Raw genomic sequence first — 17,547 nt, 5'->3', positions numbered from 1 at the left:
CCGAGCATATAGGGCAGGCCCCTACTTTCAAACATCCAATTTACAAACGTCTCCTACTTGCAAACGGAAGGAGACAACTGGAAGTGAGATGAAATCTACCCCATAGGAAGGGAAATTCTCTCCTGTAAGAGTTGATATGGGGAAATTGTGTCTCCTCTCCACTGATGCTTTATCCCAATCCTTGTTTTACTAAAAACCCCAAATTTACAAAAAAATATTTGGAATTGGGACAGAAAGTCCAATGAAATCTTCTGAAGAGGTGCACAGACAGCAAAAAAAAATGTTACAGGGGTGATAACCCTTCCCTATGTTTTCTAAAAAGCTTAAAAATTGATTTTTGGACTGGAGCTACATTTAAAAAATCTACCAGTTCAAAAATACAAACAGATTCTACGTAACAACAAACCTACACAGTCCCTGTTTTGTTTGTACTGCCTGTATACTGCTGTTCAGAGTATATAGGGCCTGGGGGCCCCACGCCTTTCCTTTTTTATTGGGTACTTGGTTCCCCTTAATATCCATACAGGACCCAAAGGGGCTGGTAATGGGCAGGGGGGTACCCATGCCATTTTCTCAATGATTTTCATCCATATTGTCGGGACCAGACATTACATTAAAACCGCAAGCAGTTTGAAATTACTATTTTTCTGTTACAAATGCCATTTTATGCAGGGACTTTTCTAAACATGGAAAACATGTGCCACTTTACCAGCATACTATAGACACCGCCCAGGCACGATATTTAAAGGAATATTTCACTTTAAGTGTCATTAAAATCAGTGCTCCCGAAAAAACTGCCATTTTTAAAACTTTTTTTGCATTAATACATGTTTTTTGGGGCAGGACCCAGGTCCCCAAACCCTTTTTAGGACAATAACTTGCATATTAGCCTTTAAAATTAGCACTTTTGATTTTGAACGTTCGCGTCCCATAGACTTTAATGGGGTTTTTTTCATATTCTATTCTATTTTTTAATTTTTTATTTTTAGAGGTATATGCACTGAGTTTGATTTACTCATACTGTGTTTGGGGAACTCACACTTTTGACACATATTTATGGTTTGTTTTTGCATTTAAATTGCACTTATTCGCATATGGTTTTCATTATACTTTGGCAGGTGGTCTTGGAGATATTAAGACACTAAGACCCATATCGTGGGTCTGGCACATATACATACCCTACTCACATTTGGGTATTCGTGGTTAGCGCAGTTCTTTCTTTTTTCTATTTCTGTTTGGTGTATTTTTGGTGTACATTTTGAATTGCAGCTTCCGTTCAATACCATTTGTATTCCGTAGCACAGTTTTTTCCCCTTTTTTCGCTTCTTCTGTATTTTCCAATTATTAATTGCTGCTTCGGTTGTCTTGGGTCACACCAATTTTGAGATTATGGATATCTTTGAATTTCGGGCAAAAAGGGTTGTAGATATAACTGGAGTCTTTGACTCTACCCCACCGTCAATGGTCTCCGATACAAGTGGTCTTTTCTTGCGGCTTAAGAATTTGACCACATCTGAGATCCATCTCCAATGGGACATTGCCTTCCTGGAAACCTATATTAGGGAGGCAATGGTCCCCAGGAGTTTGAGGTGGAATGTCAGTCCCCAACAAGGGGAACCGGATTTAGAAGGCTGGTATAGATATTTTAATGAATCAGGGGTGAGCTTATTACGCTTTTTAGCTCAAAAAAAGAGCGAGAAAGCAGCCCGATTAGACATAGAGATTAAGGCCATCAGGGATTCCCTATTACCTCTCAGGGACAGTGAGGAGTATAGGGAATGTTCCAAGAACCTATTGAAGGTGCTTGAAAAAGAAGAAAAAGATCAGAAAATCAAGAAAAAACGGAAATATAATAGGGATAAGGAGGATTACAACACTGGGATGTTTTTTTCTTGGCAGAGGGATTTAGTTTTGGAAGAGGTGGTGGAGGCCCAGATGGACACATCACAACAACTGAATTCACTGGGCGCAGTAGGAGGTGACCCCACACAACCACCCCCGAACAACACCCAACCCAATCCCGGCACCAGCTATGGTTTTAGGAGACCTGTGAATAATCAAAAAAACTCCATATCAGACTAGGAATCAATATGTGGGAGCTCCTCAACAGAGAATCCCCAAAAAAGGCCCCAAGTTGAACGGGCCATACCTTCACCGAGTACCTTTTTCTCCGAGAATAGGACGCCCCAGCCATCCAGGGACCTATGGGCCCCCAGATTGGACTCAGGGTCCTTACCAAGAGAATCTCCCCTATCAGAATAGAGATGATAGGAATTATAATTACAATGTCCCCATTCAAAATCGTTTTTTTCCCCTCTCTGACTCTGAGACCCCTAGGGGATCAGGCCGAGCAGGAGGGAACTGGAGGGCGGACCCTAGACGGCACCCTAATTCTTATATCCAGGGGAGTCCTGGATATAGACAGGGACACCAACAGCCTGCCTATGAGGGAGGGCCCCACACCAGTGGAAACAATAACCAACATTTTTTTCCCAGGGACAACAGAGGCCTGAAAAGGTCCGTCGAACAAAGAGAGGGGTTAGAGGGGGGAGGCGAGCCCAATCAACAAAAAAGAAAGAGGCCATAGGAACTGGAATTTTTAATTTAAGCAAACAGGAACTCACGGCTTCTGAAACTAAATTACTCGACAAAGGTTTGAAATTTGCTCCACCCAGGTGTTTGAGCAAGTTTCAAACTTATATGGACGTACACAAATTTGTCCGCAAATTGAATATAAAACGATATATGTTGGGTAACCCCATCAGAGAGAATACCACGAGAATAACGGAGTTTCAACACTCCAACCTTTCAAATGCGTCCCTTTTTAATCCTCCAGGATCCCTTGCACCCAGTATTAAGGTGTTTAGGGATGTGGTACTACGTGACCTGGAGGATATTAGGGTGAGGAAAGTCAAAATGCGTAGAGACCTGGAGATGGGCCTAGACACTTTGTGTAATAACAAGTCCCTGGTCATTAGACCTGCCGACAAAGGAGGGGGGATCGTGGTACTAGATCGATGCGACTATTTGAAAGAGATGTACCGCATCTTGGAGGATAGGGAAACATACACTATCCTTAATCGGGATCCAGTGGACAAGTATAAGAAGGAACTGGGTAGGATCGTGGAGGGAGGTCACCGGAGGGGCATTCTAAATGATAAAGAAAAACTTTTTTTGATACCTTGTGCCCCCCGTACACCTGTTATCTACTACCTCCCGAAACTCCATAAGAATCAAGCTTGCCCCCCGGGACGACCCATAGTCAGTGGTATTGACTCGGTCACGTCCCGGGTGGGCAAGTATATAGATCACTATTTGCAACCTCTGGTCCAAAAGGTCCCGTCATATGTCAAAGACACCAAACATATAATCAATCTTTTGTCTGGCATCACCCCTGGAGATGGTCTTTGGTTGGTCACGGCAGATGTTAATTCATTATACACCATCATCCCCCACTCCTTAGGAGTGGAGGCAGTGAGACTATTCCTAGAGAGGGGGTCGGGTCTTCCTTCACCTCAGATTGATTTCCTAATAGAACTTCTGGAATATGCGGCCGGACACAACTATTTCTGGTTTGACCAGCAATTTTATCGCCAGGACAGGGGTGTGGCCATGGGGGCAAAATATGCCCCCAGCTTGGCCAACCTTTTCATGGCCAAATGGGAGGAGGACATCATTGATGCCCCTAGAAGGTCTGAGATAGTCCTGTGGGCGAGGTATATCGATGATGTCCTCCTCCTTTGGGAAGGAACAGAGCCAGATTTGCGGTCGTTCATGGACAGTTTAAATGAAAACAACAGAGGGATCAAATTTAGTTTTGAGGCTAGCCAGGATGAGGTCAATTTCCTTGATCTCAATATCAGGAGGGTTGGAAATGAGTTCATCACATCCACATATTTTAAATCCACCGATAGGAACTCGTATATCCTTACCGATAGTTGCCATTTTCAACCTTGGCTAAAAGCTGTTCCCCTGGGGCAATTTTTACGCCTCAGACGGAACTGTTCGGACATTGCAAAATATGATGAACAGGCAGCGATTTTGGCAGGTAGATTTTTGGAAAAGGGATATGATCCCGTTTCCCTTGATGCAACCATGAAGACTGCCCGGACTAGAGATAGATCTTCACTACTGGCAGATAGACAAAGTGCTAGGGCTTACATACAGGGTGGTGTACCGTTTGTTACGACTTTCTCAGTCCAACATCGCGGTGTAAGAAATTTGATTCAAAAACATTGGCACTTACTCACTAGTGACCATGTTTTGAATCCAATTCTACCTGCTAAACCCCAAATAATTTTCAAAGGGGCCTCTTCACTGGGAAACAAGATTGCCCCCAGTGTACAAGACCCGCCTAGGGCCAATAGGTGCTTCTTTCAAAATCTAATTGGTTACTATAAATGTAAGAACTGTCAGGTCTGTACCCTGAATCTACATAGGGGCACTAAGATTTCTAGCATTGCATCTTCAAGCACCTCTAGAACATACGAAATAGAGTCTTTCATCACTTGCTCTTCGGAGGCTGTGGTTTACCTTTTACAGTGCCCCTGTGGCCTCCAGTACATAGGGCGGACCAAGAGGGCACTCCGCGTCAGGCTGAACGAACACATAGGCAACATCAGACGTGGGTTTGATAAACACCCTGTGTCCAGACACTATGACCAGACACATAAGAGAGACCCATCAGGCACCCTATTTGTCGGTTTAGACAAATATAGGCCCCACTGGAGGGGAGGGTCCCTGGTTAGGGAAATATCCAAGCTCGAAATGGCCTGGATTCATAAATTAAAAACATATGTTCCGTTTGGCCTTAATGTGGACACCGATGTAAATGCTTTTATTAATAAATCTTGAGGTGACCTGTTTGATATAATGCTACTCTACCATGGCTCTTGTATCATTTTCTGTGAAATACCATTTTACTGTATTTTTTCTTGCTGTTTTATTTTGGTATGTATTATTGTAGAACATATCCCTGTTTTTCTCCTTTTTGGCCCCTTTTAGATGGCAGGCCTGGCTTTGGGTTTGGCGGCCCTCTAGATGTGGGGACTTACGGTTAATTGCATTCCTTGATATCTGTTTGGGATGCCCTAGGCTAATCTCTGGGTAAAACGTGAGTCAGAAAGGCTTTTTGAAACATATGTTTACAGTAGCCCCAGTTTTTAACTGTATTTGATGGATATACAAATACATCAGGGAACGCAAAATATTTTTTTGGTGTATTTCTATACCAATTTGCGGTATTTTACTTTATTTTATTTTATTTTATTTTTTGGTTTTATTTTATTATTATCTATTACTATTTCTCATTTTATTGATTTTTTGCTTTAGTTCACCCTCTTTTTTGACCTACACTATGCCCTGTTTTTGGACATAGGAAGGGTAGTTTGTAATGAGGGCATTTGCCACGTCTCTCGTCCAATAGGGTCATTACCTGGAAGTGAGGCTTGGTTTACGACCATATGACGTTTGTATGGAAACGAGGTATGGTCTACAATCATAGGACGTTCGTTGCAGACACGTACATCTGGCGTTCGTGATTGATAGTGAGGCTTGGCCCATGGTCATTGATTCCTAATGCTTAAGTGATATCTAAGATGGCCGCTGACCCAAAGCGAGGCTTGGTTAAGTTGATTGTTATAAAAGGGGTGACGTCGCACGCCGCCCGTGCCCCTGGACAACGTAAATTATTACGAAACGCGTAGGGACGTCACCCCAGTCGTGTTCGTGCTTTTTGGACCAGGAAGGACGGGTCGGTCTCTGCGTTGGCGTGCATCCGGCCGGTGCACGCTTCTGTTTTGAACCTGCTTTTAAAGTCTTTTATGTAAGTGTACACGTTCGTTTTTGCAAATTAAAGTCTTTTGGTTTTACACTATCTGGAGCCTATGTTTTTCCCTATGTGATACCACGTTGAGTTGGGAGTGATATGTGGAATAACAGCCATTAGTGATGGCCGAACGGTTCGCCCGGCGGTCGTTTCGCGGCGAATTTCCGACTTTCGCCGTCCGCGGGTTCGAACGCCTTTTTCCGTCGTTCGCCCCGGCGGACTTACGTGTTTAATGTATACAAGAACTTTAACCTTTCGTGACACGTTTATCATGTGTTACAGGACAACCAATTGAGACATGACAGCTCATGGACACTTGGACATTCCCCCTAACCTATAAATACACCCGATCCGGTGGCCATTTTACATTCTTTCTTCTGTCACTGTAGGGAAAGGATCCTGTGTGGAGTAGGGACAGAGAAAACGCTAGCTATTTGGTACACAAAAGTTCTTTTCAGGACTGGTATAGGTGTTAGGTCAGCAGCCTGAGTTTCTTTTGTCAGTTTAGATAAAGGGACAGAGCGCTGTATGCTGCTATTTTAGGGACAGCTCAGCCAGATTAGTCTTTCTTCATCATCATCATCATCATCATCATTAGCTGTTACTATCAGGTCCACAAAAGAGCTGTTCCAGCTAATCGTTCCAGCCTACTCTTTTTTGCCAATTTGTATAGGGACAGGCAGGAAGCAGTGTGTCAGGCAGTGAGGATAATTTTAAAGACTTGCTGTTACTATTAGTTCCACAAAGGTTCTTTTCAGGACTGGTATCAGTGGTACGGTAATAGGCTTGTACACGTATAATATTCTTTCTTCCAAATATAGAAAGAATATTATACTTGACTGCTGCCCTTCTGCTGCAGTCTGCTAATCATTCACAACTCACTTGTTCCACAAAAGTTCTTATAAGGACTGGTAACTTGGTCTGTCTAGGGTGCTACGGTACATAGGCTTGGGTGCGGTACAGTCTGCTGTTCTGTAAGGACCGCTATCGGTCCACAATAGATAGGGTTGCCGTGCACTACTGCTGACCGCTGCCCTATACTGCAGCAGTCCTTCAGCGGTATAGGGACTGACGCACAGTCTGCTAAACACTAATACACAACCTGCTTGGTCCACAAAAGTTCTTATAAGGACTGGTAACTTGGTATAGGGTGCTACGGTACATAGGCCTGAGTGCGTTACAGTCTGCTGTTCTGTAAGGACCGCTATCGGTCCACAATACATAGGGTTGACGTGCACTACTGCTGACCGCTGCCCTATACTGCAGCAGTCCTTCAGCGGTATAGGGACTGACGCACAGTCTGCTAAACACTAACACACAACCTGCTTGGTCCACAAAAGTTCTTATAAGGACTGGTAACTTGGTATAGGGTGCTACGGTACATAGGCCTGAGTGCGTTACAGTCTGCTGTTCTGTAAGGACCGCTATCGGTCCACAATACATAGGGTTGCCGTGCACTACTGCTGACCGCTGCCCTATACTGCAGCAGTCCTTCATTGGTATAGGGACTGACGTACAGTCTGCTAATCACTAACACACAACCTGCTTGGTCCACAAAAGTTCTTATAAGGACTGGTAACTTGGTATAGGGTGCTACGGTACATAGGCCTGAGTGCGTTACAGTCTGCTGTTCTGTAAGGACCGCTATCGGTCCACAATACATAGGGTTGCCGTGCACTACTGCTGACCGCTGCCCTATACTGCAGCAGTCCTTCAGCGGTATAGGGACTGACGCACAGTCTGCTAAACACTAACACACAACCTGCTTGGTCCACAAAAGTTCTTATAAGGACTGGTAACTTGGTATAGGGTGCTACGGTACATAGGCCTGAGTGCAGTACAGTCTGCTGTTCTGTAAGGACCGCTATCGGTCCACAATACATAGGGTTGCCGTGCACTACTGCTGACCGCTGCCCTATACTGCAGCAGTCCTTCATTGGTATAGGGACTGACGTACAGTCTGCTAATCACTAACACACAACCTGCTTGGTCCACAAAAGTTCTTATAAGGACTGGTAACTTGGTATAGGGTGCTACGGTACATAGGCCTGAGTGCGTTACAGTCTGCTGTTCTGTAAGGACCGCTATCGGTCCACAATACATAGGGTTGCCGTGCACTACTGCTGACCGCTGCCCTATACTGCAGCAGTCCTTCATTGGTATAGGGACTGACGTACAGTCTGCTAATCACTAACACACAACCTGCTTGGTCCACAAAAGTTCTTATAAGGACTGGTAACTTGGTATAGGGTGCTACGGTACATAGGCCTGAGTGCGTTACAGTCTGCTGTTCTGTAAGGACCGCTATCGGTCCACAATACATAGGGTTGCCGTGCACTACTGCTGACCGCTGCCCTATACTGCAGCAGTCCTTCAGCGGTATAGGGACTGACGCACAGTCTGCTAAACACTAACACACAACCTGCTTGGTCCACAAAAGTTCTTATAAGGACTGGTAACTTGGTATAGGGTGCTACGGTACATAGGCCTGAGTGCAGTACAGTCTGCTGTTCTGTAAGGACCGCTATCGGTCCACAATACATAGGGTTGCCGTGCACTACTGCTGACCGCTGCCCTATACTGCAGCAGTCCTTCATTGGTATAGGGACTGAAAAACAGTCTGCTAATCACTAACACACAACCTGCTTGGTCCACAAAAGTTCTTATAAGGACTGGTAACTTGGTATAGGGTGCTACGGTACATAGGCCTGAGTGCGTTACAGTCTGCTGTTCTGTAAGGACCGCTATCGGTCCACAATACATAGGGTTGCCGTGCACTACTGCTGACCGCTGCCCTATACTGCAGCAGTCCTTCATTGGTATAGGGACTGACGTACAGTCTGCTAATCACTAACACACAACCTGCTTGGTCCACAAAAGTTTTTATAAGGACTGGTAACTTGGTATAGGGTGCTACGGTACATAGGCCTGAGTGCAGTACAGTCTGCTGTTCTGTAAGGACCGCTATCGGTCCACAATACATAGGGTTGACGTGCACTACTGCTGACCGCTGCCCTATACTGCAGCAGTCCTTCAGCGGTATAGGGACTGACGTACAGTCTGCTAATCACTAACACACAACCTGCTTGGTCCACAAAAGTTCTTATAAGGACTGGTAACTTGGTATAGGGTGCTACGGTACATAGGCCTGAGTGCAGTACAGTCTGCTGTTCTGTAAGGACCGCTATCGGTCCACAATACATAGGGTTGCCGTGCACTACTGCTGACCGCTGCCCTATACTGCAGCAGTCCTTCATTGGTATAGGGACTGACGCACAGTCTGCTAATCACTAACACACAACCTGCTTGGTCCACAAAAGTTTTTATAAGGACTGGTAACTTGGTATAGGGTGCTACGGTACATAGGCCTGAGTGCAGTACAGTCTGCTGTTCTGTAAGGACCGCTATCGGTCCACAATACATAGGGTTGACGTGCACTACTGCTGACCGCTGCCCTATACTGCAGCAGTCCTTCATTGGTATAGGGACTGACGTACAGTCTGCTAATCACTAACACACAACCTGCTTGGTCCACAAAAGTTCTTATAAGGACTGGTAACTTGGTATAGGGTGCTACGGTACATAGGCCTGAGTGCAGTACAGTCTGCTGTTCTGTAAGGACCGCTATCGGTCCACAATACATAGGGTTGCCGTGCACTACTGCTGACCGCTGCCCTATACTGCAGCAGTCCTTCATTGGTATAGGGACTGACGTACAGTCTGCTAATCACTAACACACAACCTGCTTGGTCCACAAAAGTTTTTATAAGGACTGGTAACTTGGTATAGGGTGCTACGGTACATAGGCCTGAGTGCAGTACAGTCTGCTGTTCTGTAAGGACCGCTATCGGTCCACAATACATAGGGTTGACGTGCACTACTGCTGACCGCTGCCCTATACTGCAGCAGTCCTTCATTGGTATAGGGACTGACGTACAGTCTGCTAATCACTAACACACAACCTGCTTGGTCCACAAAAGTTCTTATAAGGACTGGTAACTTGGTATAGGGTGCTACGGTACATAGGCCTGAGTGCAGTACAGTCTGCTGTTCTGTAAGGACCGCTATCGGTCCACAATACATAGGGTTGCCGTGCACTACTGCTGACCGCTGCCCTATACTGCAGCAGTCCTTCATTGGTATAGGGACTGACGTACAGTCTGCTAATCACTAACACACAACCTGCTTGGTCCACAAAAGTTTTTATAAGGACTGGTAACTTGGTATAGGGTGCTACGGTACATAGGCCTGAGTGCAGTACAGTCTGCTGTTCTGTAAGGACCGCTATCGGTCCACAATACATAGGGTTGACGTGCACTACTGCTGACCGCTGCCCTATACTGCAGCAGTCCTTCAGCGGTATAGGGACTAAGAGTTTTGTCACAGGGTGATTTAAAAAATGACAGGCAGAGGAAGAGGCAGGCCCTTCCGCAGGGGTGGTAGGGGTAGGGCAGGAGCAACAGCCTTGAGCCAAAGTGGGAAGTTGCAGAAGGTGCGTTCAATTACTTTAAAGGACGCACCAGACTTGGTTGAGTGGCTCACTCAGCCTTATTCTTCTGCACCCTCCTCATCCTCTCGATCTGCACCCTCTTCTTCACTCTCTGCTATGTGCACCCCCAAAGACACTACCACCAACAACACCACCACCACCACATACCTTCCGCTTGAGTGCAAATGGGGGCCTTCATGCTCCAGTGTTTTAATAGGGACCCCCGTATAAAAAGCATGAGGGTCAAGGACCAGTACTGGGTGGCAACGTACTTAGATCCCCGGTACAAACACAAAATGGCGGAAATGTTACCGCCGTCGCAGAGGGCTGTCAGAATGCAGCACTTCCAGGCCTTGCTTCGAGAAATGCTGCATTCTGCTTTTGCGTGCGCTGGCAGAGGAGCAATTCCCACTCCCAGAGAAGGATTTGCGGGTACCAATCCAACAGCGCCTGCAAGAAGAGGCCGGTTTGAAGATGTGTTGGTGACTTCGGATATGAGGTCATTCTTTCAGCCGACCCATCGACAGGTGTCATCCGGATCCAGCATCAGGGAACGCCTAGACCGTCAGGTGTCCGACTACATTGGGTTAACGGCCGATGTGGACGCTCTGAGGAGTGATGAACCCCTAGACTACTGGGTGGGCAGGCTTGACCTCTGGCCAGAGCTTGCCCAATTTGCAATCGAACTGTTGGCTTGCCCCTCATCCAGTGTCCTGTCCGAAAGGACGTTCAGCGCAGCAGGGGGGATTGTGACCGATAAGCGTACTCGCCTAGCTCACGACAGTGTTAACTACCTCACATTTCTAAAAATGAATGAGGCATGGATCTCGGAGGAATTCAACACATGTGATCAGTAGACCATGTATATGTCTATAAACAATTTTTGGAATCAAGCACACAGACCTTCTTAATTCATTTGGCTCACTTCCCTGACCCAAAAAAGCACACCGTACTATATGCCCCTACCCTCCTCTTTGAAGAGGTTGAGCGGTGTCATATTTCTACTGGGGCTGCTTATTATGAGGGGTTCCCACCATCCCTGTGCTGTGCTGACTTCCTCCTGGGTGTTCTTATTATGAGGGGCTCCCACCATCCCTGTGCTGTGCTGACTTCCTCCTGGGGGTTCTTATTATGAGGGGCTCCCACCATCCCTGTGCTGTGCTGACTTCCTCCTGGGGGTTCTTATTATGAGGGGATCACACCATCCCTGTGCTGTGCTGACTTCCTCCTGGGGCTGCTTACGGTGCTGCTGTCAGCGCTGTATGTCACGGAGCTGCTGTCAGCGCTGTATGTCACGGAGCTGCTGTCAGCGCTGTATGTCACGGAGCTGCTGTCAGCGCTGTATGTCACGGAGCTGCTGTCAGCGCTGTATGTCACGGAGCTGCTGTCAGCGCTGTATGTCACGGAGCTGCTGTCAGCGCTGTATGTCACGGTGCTGCTGTCAGCGCTGTATGTCACGGAGCTGCTGTCAGCGCTGTATGTCACGGTGCTGCTGTCAGCGCTGTATGTCACGGAGCTGCTGTCAGCGCTGTATGTCACGGAGCTGCTGTCAGCGCTGTATGTCACGGAGCTGCTGTCAGCGCTGTATGTCACGGTGCTGCTGTCAGCGCTGTATGTCACGGAGCTGCTGTCAGCGCTGTATGTCACGGAGCTGCTGTCAGTGCTGTATGTCACGGAGCTGCTGTCAGCGCTGTATGTCACGGAGCTGCTGTCAGCGCTGTATGTCACGGAGCTGCTGTCAGCGCTGTATGTCACGGTGCTGCTGTCAGCGCTGTATGTCACGGAGCTGCTGTCAGCGCTGTATGTCACGGAGCTGCTGTCAGCGCTGTATGTCACGGAGCTGCTGTCAGCGCTGTATGTCACGGAGCTGCTGTCAGCGCTGTATGTCACGGAGCTGCTGTCAGCGCTGTATGTCACGGTGCTGATGTCAGTGCTCTGTATTACGGTGCTGCTGTCAGTGCTCTGTATCTCCTGCACCCTCTTGTTTGCCTACCCTGGTCCCTGACCTTCCCTCTCCTCCATTGCCTTCATTAGCTCCATAGTCCTGAATTGTCAGAACAATTTCCCAAATAAAAAAAAAATGCTTGTAGTTATCGATCCCAAATTCACCTCATACATGTATTATGCTATTGTCCAGGTGGTGGGACTACGTGCTACCCCCTAATAATTACCCCGTGGCCGCAAATTCGACCTAAAGGTTTGCGAAATTCGCCTCCCATTGAAGTCAATGGAGCCCGCGGCGAACGGTCGTTTTCGCGAACGTTTGTGCCCGTTCGCGTTTCGCGTTCGCGAAACGTCCCGTCGGAAGTTCGTCCATCACTAACAGCCATAACCCTACCGCGTGAAAGATCCAGGATCGCTTGAGGAGGAATCGCTATCCGGATACTCTTTGACTATTGTCGTCTGTGGTGACCCTCTGTAACGGGGGGTCGCTTGGATCTGGTAAGAAGCCAATTCACTCATTCGGTGTTGGGAAAAGCACAATACATCTTTGGAGAAGATTTCATTTTGTGTACTTATAACTCAGTTGTTTGAAGTTTGCCCTTCACTGCTGCACTCCACTTCAAGCTTTACTTCACTGGTGTTTGTTTACTATATGGACATTTTATTATTACCCCTTTTTTTTGACATATAACTATATGGACATTATATAGGGTGTCTCTAAATATAATTTTTTTCTTGATATTTCATTTATGTAAAAAAATTGCAAATATTTTTTTCATATTCTATTCTATTTTTTAATTTTTTATTTTTAGAGGTATATGCACTGAGTTTGATTTACTCATACTGTGTTTGGGGAACTCACACTTTTGACACGTATTTATGGTTTGTTTTTGCATTTAAATTGCACTTATTCGCATATGGTTTTCATTATACTTTGGCAGGTGGTCTTGGAGATATTAAGACACTAAGACCCATATCGTGGGTCTGGCACATATACATACCCTACTCACATTTGGGTATTCGTGGTTAGCGCAGTTCTTTCTTTTTTCTATTTAATGGGGTTCTAAAGTCCGCGCAAATTTTCGGTCCGTTCACAGGTTCTGGTGCGAACCGAACCGGGGGGAGTTCGGCTCATCCCTAACCACAATTACATAGAAGTCTGTTCTTCTTCCCCAGTAAGGATGCAGAGGGCACATCAGGCTCTCTCCCAAGGGCACATCAGGCTCTCTCCCCAAGGGCACATCAGGCTCTCTCCCCATTGGACAAACTGCAATATTGACATTACTCAGTTGAAATAACAATATACTAATATAACCTAGCACCACAGGATTTAGTTGATCTATTTGTCCCTCTGCTCCTTTCTTGGTTTTGACACATTGTTGGACATCAAATAAATAAATGGAATGCAACTTTAATCTGTTCTATATTGTACTTTAATGCCATTTAAGTCATTATGAATGTTTTATAAAGTTGTTAAACTTTCTGCTTCTATAGTGATTAACCACTTGCCGCCCACCCTATAGCAGAAACACGGCGGCATAGTGGTTTAAAAATCCTGGCCGGACGTCATATGACGTGATCAGGATTTTGAGCCGCTGCGCGACCCCGGGGGCACACATTGCAGAGATCGTTGTTGCGGGATGTCGGTGGAGACTCTTTACCACGTGATCAGCCATGTCCAATCACGGCTGATCACAGTGTAAATAGGAAGAGCCAGTGATTGGCTTTTCCTCACTGGCGTCTGTCAGACGCGAGTAGAGGAGAGCCAATCGGCTGCTCCTCTGACAGGGGGGTCTGTGCTGATCGATTATCAGTGCAGCCCCCCCGAGCATGCCCACACTGGACCACCAGGGATGCCACCAGACCACCAGGGATGCCCAGCACCAGGGATGCCACCCCAAACCACCAGGGATGCCAGTCAGTGCCCACAATGGATGCCAATCAGTGCCCACAATGGATGCCAATCAGTGCTCACAATGGGCATCACTGATTGGCATGCATTATTGTTTGCCACTGATTGGCAACCATCAGTACAATATAATACAATACAATGCCGCCTATCAGTGCCCATCCGTGCCACCTATCAGTGCCCATCCATGCTCATCCATGCCCATCTGTGCCGCCTATCCATGCCGCCTATCCATGCAAATCCATGCCAGCTATCAGTGACAATTTTTGCCACCTATCAGTGCCCATCCGTGTCGCCCATCAGTGCCACCTATCAGTGCCCATCAGTGCTGCCTATCAGTGCCAAATATCAGTGTCCATCAATGCCTCCTCATCAGTGCCACTTCATTGGTGCCACCTCATCGGTGCGCATCAGTGCCGCCTTGTCAGTGCCCGTCAGTGCAGCCTCATCAGTGCCCATCAGTGAAGGCGAAAACGTACTTATTTACAAAGTTTTGAAATCTAAACAAAAATAAACATATTTTTTTTCAAAATATTCGGTCTTTTTTTATTTGTTTAGCAAAAAATAAAACCGTAGAGGTGCTCAAATACAACCAAAAGAAAGCTCTATTTGTGGGAAAAAATGATAAAAATTTCATTTGGGTACAGTGTAGCATGATCGTGCAATTGTCATTCAAAGCGTGACAGCGCTGAAAGCTCAAAATTGGTCTGGGCAGGAAGGTGATTAAGTGCCCGGTATTGAAGTGGTTAAAATATTTATCAATATTTATTTATAACCTTGTTAATATTTTATTCATAGGCTATTATAATATTTGTTACAAGGTGCATACAAAATCCCACTCCACCTTACCTTTGTTATTGATTTTTGCATGTATAGAACCTACTGCAGCAAAACTGACATTTATAAAGAAAAAAAAAAATGACATTTAAATCATTCTTTCCTGCAAGCTTTCTTTATTTTATAAATAACAGCTTGGGGGGCCGGTCTGTATGATGAGGCCACAAGTAGTGCACTGGGAACAAGATTAGATATTTTTTAGATAAATTCTGGTGTCTCTTTGGCAGAGTTTGAATGGAAATAACACAGAGTCCCTGTGTAAAATGGAATGATATACACATCACATTCACATATATATGTATTGATGAAACATTATATGGAATGTATACAATGTAATATCTCTGTGTAATTGTACAATTATCTCTTGTAGATGGCCAGAGATTTGTCTGGTAATGGTGTCCCAGTGTTGGGTCTGCTGGACTTCTTCCATGTATAGAGGATGTCATTACCGACACCTCGGATTTCTCTGCAACCCTCTAAAGGAAAGTCTTCTACTCTTCATGGATATAATGGTCGCCTCTCATTTTGAATTCCCTCTTCTCCCCTCTTTAGGATTCCACACTTTTCAATATTATCAATACTTACTATGATGATGATGAGGATCCGAATCTTTATTAGGACTCATTAATGGCGGGAAAAAAGTTTTTCATCGATAAAAGCTGACTGGAACAATCACTAATACAGAGAAAGAGACCGCATCTTCCTCTTACTGCTGTCCTACTCCTCTCCATCCTCCATACTTCTCTCCAACCTCTCTCTCCTCCCCTTGCACTCTCCTTTTATTGCATTTTCTCTCTTTTTCCGCACTCTCTCTGTCCCCTCTGCTCTCCCTGCACTCTCTCTCTTCTCTCCTTGGATGTAATAAAGTGATGCGGCTCTATATAACATATACGGCATTCCCGGCTCCCAGTGTCTCTCTCTGCAATGTCTTTCTCCATGTTGCTGACATTATCTTGTATAAGAACAGAACCCGATCCATCAGCAATCCCAAGGAGAGACGGACATCTCATAGCCGGCTCTCTGCTGCCTTATATCAGAGTTTTTCTTCCACAACCAGAACTTTATCCCTCTGAATGACAAGCTTCAAAGGAGGGGGGTAAGTGCTGCAAATGGTCTGGAAATGGCCTGATCCACATCCCAGTTAATGGTAGATGTGGAAAGGGTGCCTCAGTGGGACTTTAAAGGGGCAGGACAAATATTTAGTAGGCAATATCTTACTTTAAAACAAATATTTTTATTTTACTACAAGTAAAATCAAAGGGGTAGTTGTTATATGGGCAAAACAGAAGCCCAAATGGTAGAAGGAAAATGAATGAATGTGTGGATACAAAAAGCAAAAACAGGATGCAAAATACAATAAACACAAAGAGCACAATACAGGTGAAAATTAATATTCCGACGCGTTTCAAGTGTTTCAAACTCTTCCTCAGGGAAATGGATCAGCAAACATATAATATCAATCTACAAAAGAGATAACATAAGATGCGTGGCTAATACAAAGGTTATAGTCACTGTAGCATACTAACATTGAGTAAAAGCTAGGGTTGTACTGACCCTGTATCAGAAGCTCGATACGCCATAAATGCATCCATAATTATACATAGTTAAAAACAATGATGGACCTCAGGAGAACAAGAAGGGGGGGATGTTTTTTGTGCTGCCTTTTATCTTTTATCTCCTTGCATCCGACGAAGGAACCAGGAGGTGGAGAGAGACTGATCCTTGAAAAATTGCTCCCGCCGTGGATGGAAGGCTCGCGACCTTGAGTGAGGAAATGGGGGTTCACCCAACAGAGGGCGTCAATGGAGGTCCCTCACAGAACCCGCGAGGGGTAATCTAAAAAGGGATACATAGGATGTAAGAAAGATTGAAAGGAGATTGAGATAAAAGTAAGTAATGTGTATATACATATTATATATAAACTGGGTAAGCTCAAACAGGTCAGCATAAAATTAAATGATTGACCGGGCATGGCCTCTCCGTGAGCAATTGAAGTGGTAATAAGGGAGTAAGATTACCTGGAAAGCCACTGAAAAATTTGTAGAAATGTATTGCGGAAAAAGGCTGGTGGTGGTAAATGATGGACACAGCGCTCAGATCGAAGCGTGTCTGGTGTTTCAAACAGGCAGTGGGTCTGGAAATAGTTGTTGTAAATAGTGAATTGGGGGAAGGGAACAAGAAAAAAAAAGGGGGGCCATACACATACAGATTTGGTTGAACCGACAAAAAAAAAAGAAAAAACGGGGCGGGGTGGGCTGGGTGGTAAGCCAGTACAATTGGGGTATGGTACAATAAGGGTATGATGGGGATGAGTAGGCTTACCTTGATTAGAGCAGCAGTGTGTGTGCCAGTGTAGCCTGAAGTCTCAGTTAGACTGACAGGGTGGAAAGCCAGCCTTTTAAATGGAGGAGGGTGGGAGTGGCTAGGAGGTAGGGAGTGATAATGACGCCCCTCCGAGTCGGTGGCACGGGAGCCCGCCCCCTCCGCATGTAATGTGCGGTAGATGGAGGGGGGCATATCCCGGTGCTGATTAGGGGGAGG

At 45.7% G+C, this 17,547-nt stretch overlaps 1 protein-coding gene across 1 annotated transcript in view; it reads left to right on the top strand.

Annotated features, from left to right (window-relative positions):
* Window positions 1–17,248, top strand: part of LOC143961712 (NACHT, LRR and PYD domains-containing protein 12-like) — a 145,251-nt gene extending 128,003 nt beyond the window's left edge. Inside the window, exon 9 of the mRNA XM_077471040.1 lies at window positions 15,377–17,248. Coding sequence (XP_077327166.1) covers window positions 15,377–15,399 — 23 coding nt within the window. The 3' untranslated portion in view covers window positions 15,400–17,248. The remainder of the gene's footprint in view (window positions 1–15,376) is intronic.
* The last annotated feature ends 299 nt before the right edge of the window (window positions 17,249–17,547 follow it).

This window comes from Lithobates pipiens, unplaced genomic scaffold (genome assembly GCF_037356315.1).
Source record: "Lithobates pipiens isolate NorthernLeopardFrog02 unplaced genomic scaffold, aLitPip1_a1.2 Scaffold_8, whole genome shotgun sequence".
NCBI lineage: Eukaryota > Metazoa > Chordata > Amphibia > Anura > Ranidae > Lithobates > Lithobates pipiens.
The sequence above is the reverse complement of the archived record's forward strand: the minus strand, read 5'-3'. Positions and strand labels throughout refer to the sequence as shown.